Here is a 3,057-nt window from a genome sequence, read left to right on the forward strand (position 1 = left end):
GGGGGAAAGGCCTCGGGTGCGTGGCTGCCCTGTCTGCTAGCCGGCGTGGGTGCTTCCCCTGTCACAGGTGGCTGACCTGCAAGCCCCTGCCCCCGGGCGCTCTGGGAAGAATCACCGGCACCGTCGCGGACCGGGTGCGGGTCCCTTGGTTCACAGGGGCCGTCAAGATCAACATCAGCCTCGTGCCGCCTCTCGTCCTGCTGCCCGTCTTCCTCCACGTTGCTGCTCTGCACTTCCTGCTGGGCCTCATCATCTTGACATCGCTACCCGTGGTGGTGCTGTGGTATTACTACCTCACCCACAGGAGGAAGGAACGGACTCTCTTCTTCTTGAGCCTGGGCCTCTTCTCCTTGGGCTACATGTACTATGTCTTTCTGCAGGAGGTGGTCCCCCGAGGCCACGTGGGGTATTCCCAGGTTGTCGCTCTCACATGCGGGTTAATTCTTATGCTTGCAGCCCTATCTCGAGCCAAGAAAGACCCTGGCTACCTTCCCATCCCAGCAGGCAACGAGAAGTTATCACACCAAGCTTTGCCCAACAAAGGTGTTCGAGGGAGCTGCAATGGGCTACATGGCGTCACCATGTCAGGAGGTGCCAGCGGCCGTGCTGTGAATGGGGAGGCCAAAGGCTATTCCAGGGTGTCGGCTGAGGAGCCGGAAGGTGTGAAGAAGGACTGGTGCACTAAATGCCAGCTGGTCAGACCAGCCCGAGCAGGGCACTGCCGGCTTTGTGGCAGGTGTGTAAGGAGACTGGACCATCACTGTGTCTGGTAGGTTTTGTACTGCTGAGGCTATAGTATATTCAGGTTTTCTCTCTTTTTTTTTTTCTCCTTTTTTTTTTTTTTTTTTTTTAATTTTTCTTTCTCTTAAGTTAGCTTCTCCTTCTACAATCCCTGTCATACAAGGTTGATTTTGTTATGTGCAAGGCTTGGTGATGTTCTTTAAAATGATAAATTTGTACTTACCGTTTTAAAGAACGGTATCCCACTTGCAATAAACGAAATTGTTGTTAAGTGGGATGACCTCATAGCTGATAACTTCTACAGCATACTTCAGAATTGCCTGTGGTTCTCTACTGTTCTTCACCTGTTTTTTTTTTACTGGTGTGGTGCTGGTGGTGGTGTTTTTTTTAGAATCGGTCTGTGGAGTACTAGCAATCCTGCAGTCAGCTTGCATTAGTGCTCTCCTGGGGCAAGGGAACCTAAAGCTGCCTGCATGTATGCCGTACTGGAACCAAAGGGTATAGATGTGTCTCAGCAAAGGATTGCTAAAAGTTTGAGGCAAACAGTCCACCACCGTACCTTACTGGTCTATTGACTTGTGTCTATAACCTTGCCATAACAAGCTATAAAACTTCTTTGAATGTACTTCAAATTTCTTAGCTTATGTTGTATAGAAGCACCTTGAAAATTAGGTTCTCTGACAGCTGGGGGAGGGAGGAGGCAGTGGAAGCCAGCTCCTTTTCTTTTTAAGCAAAGTAATCTCTTCTTTCCTTTTGGAGGATTAACAGCTGTGTAGGGGAGCAGAACCACCAAGCATTCATCCTTGCACTCTCCTTCTTCATGCTCACATCTGTGTATGGGATTACGTTGACCCTGCACACCGTCTGTAGGGGCCGAACTCCATTTGTGGCATTGTTCTACTGCCCCGGGGCCTATTCTGACTACAGGTGAGACATCTGTCTGGGAGAGAGCTGGGGTGGGAACGGGCTTGGTCAGGAAGCTTAGCTCCTGTTCCTCATTTTGTGCTCCAGGCCAGTGCTGTTGGTTGTCAAACCTGACCAAAAAGTGCTCACTAAAAAGCTCTGGAAAGCAGGGATACATCACTGCTTCTGCCAAAGTGGGGAGCTTGAGACTCAGAGCGAGTTCACCATTTAGTTAGAAAAAGTTGTTGGAGGAGCTGGGATTTGAAGCCTTTATTGTGTCCTGTATCGATACACCCTTAAACATGTTTGCTCCCAGTTGCAGGTAACAGTCTGGAATCGGCGTGCTGTCTCTCCCTCTCATTCCTCACTGTTTTTCTAGTGACTGTCTCTCCGAGTTACCTGCTTAGAACAGACAGCATTAATATGCCTTGTCTGGCAGGGAGGGTGGTGAGAAGCATTGGACACGAGTTCAGAGACTGGCACTACCACCAATGTGCAGAGTACACTAGCACAAGTGACTACATTGTTCTGTACTCCATTTCATGATCTATTGAGTGTGAGCATCATTGTGTCCTTAAATAAGGACTGAGTACCTTTACAACAGTAAGGGTAAAGAGCTAGGTAGGGTGACAGCAATATGCAAGAGTAGCTCTGGTAGTGCTAAAAGCTCTCATTAAGTAAGCCCTGAAGCTTTAATTTTGAGAAAGCCTTTAAGGATTATCTGATGAAAGCAGAAAAGGGAGATCACTGTGGCAGATGTAGACAGGGATTTGAAAGGATAGTGATTACCGGGGAAAGTCACTCTAAAGCAGCTGCTCCAAAACTAAATGGCTTCCTTCCCATCTTTTTCCCTGCTGCCAGCTCTGCTCTGTCGTTCACCTGTGTGTGGTACTGTGCCATTGTAACAGCTGGCATGGGATACATCCTCCTTATCCAGCTGTTGAACATCAGCTACAACGTGACCGAGAGGGAAGCTCGGCTGGCTCTGCGGGACAACACTGGGCGCAGGCTCCTGGGTGGGTTAGTGATAGACACTGGCCAATATAACAAGGGTTTCCTATGCAACTGGGGCCATTTCTTGAGCCTGGGGTCTTCTCCTCCACAGCGCTCTGCTGAAGACATCGTGTGACACCCCTCTTTCTGCAGATGACATTGACTGATTTTTCTTTAGTAGGGGAACAGCCCCTTCCACTAGGACTCTCCCCTCCAAAACCCTTCCTTTGAGGTTGGCATATGGGCTGCCTATCCCATCACTGACAACATCAGAGGCTTTCCCGGGCAGAATGGTTCTCTGTGTGCTGTCAGTTAGCAATAGGATGCAGAAAGCAGTAAGCCATATGCACAAACCTGGAGAGAAGGAGCCTGCTGCTTTTTTGCACTGTGGGAAACTTTGTGCAGCTCAGCTCAGCAGGA

The 3,057-nt window shown here is 49.3% G+C and overlaps 1 protein-coding gene across 1 annotated transcript; it reads left to right on the forward strand.

Annotated features, from left to right (window-relative positions):
- Positions 1–67: 67 nt before the first annotated feature.
- ZDHHC23 (zinc finger, DHHC-type containing 23) lies at positions 68–3,048 on the forward strand (the record flags this gene model as incomplete). Its single annotated transcript, XM_010289806.1, has 3 exons — positions 68–769; positions 1,501–1,668; positions 2,506–3,048. Coding segments are annotated over 3 exons (1,138 nt in total), but the record flags the coding sequence as incomplete, so codon positions are not given.
- Between the last annotated feature and the right edge of the window lie 9 nt (positions 3,049–3,057).

Source organism: Phaethon lepturus, unplaced genomic scaffold (genome assembly GCF_000687285.1).
Source record: "Phaethon lepturus isolate BGI_N335 unplaced genomic scaffold, ASM68728v1 scaffold51746, whole genome shotgun sequence".
Lineage (NCBI taxonomy): Eukaryota > Metazoa > Chordata > Aves > Phaethontiformes > Phaethontidae > Phaethon > Phaethon lepturus.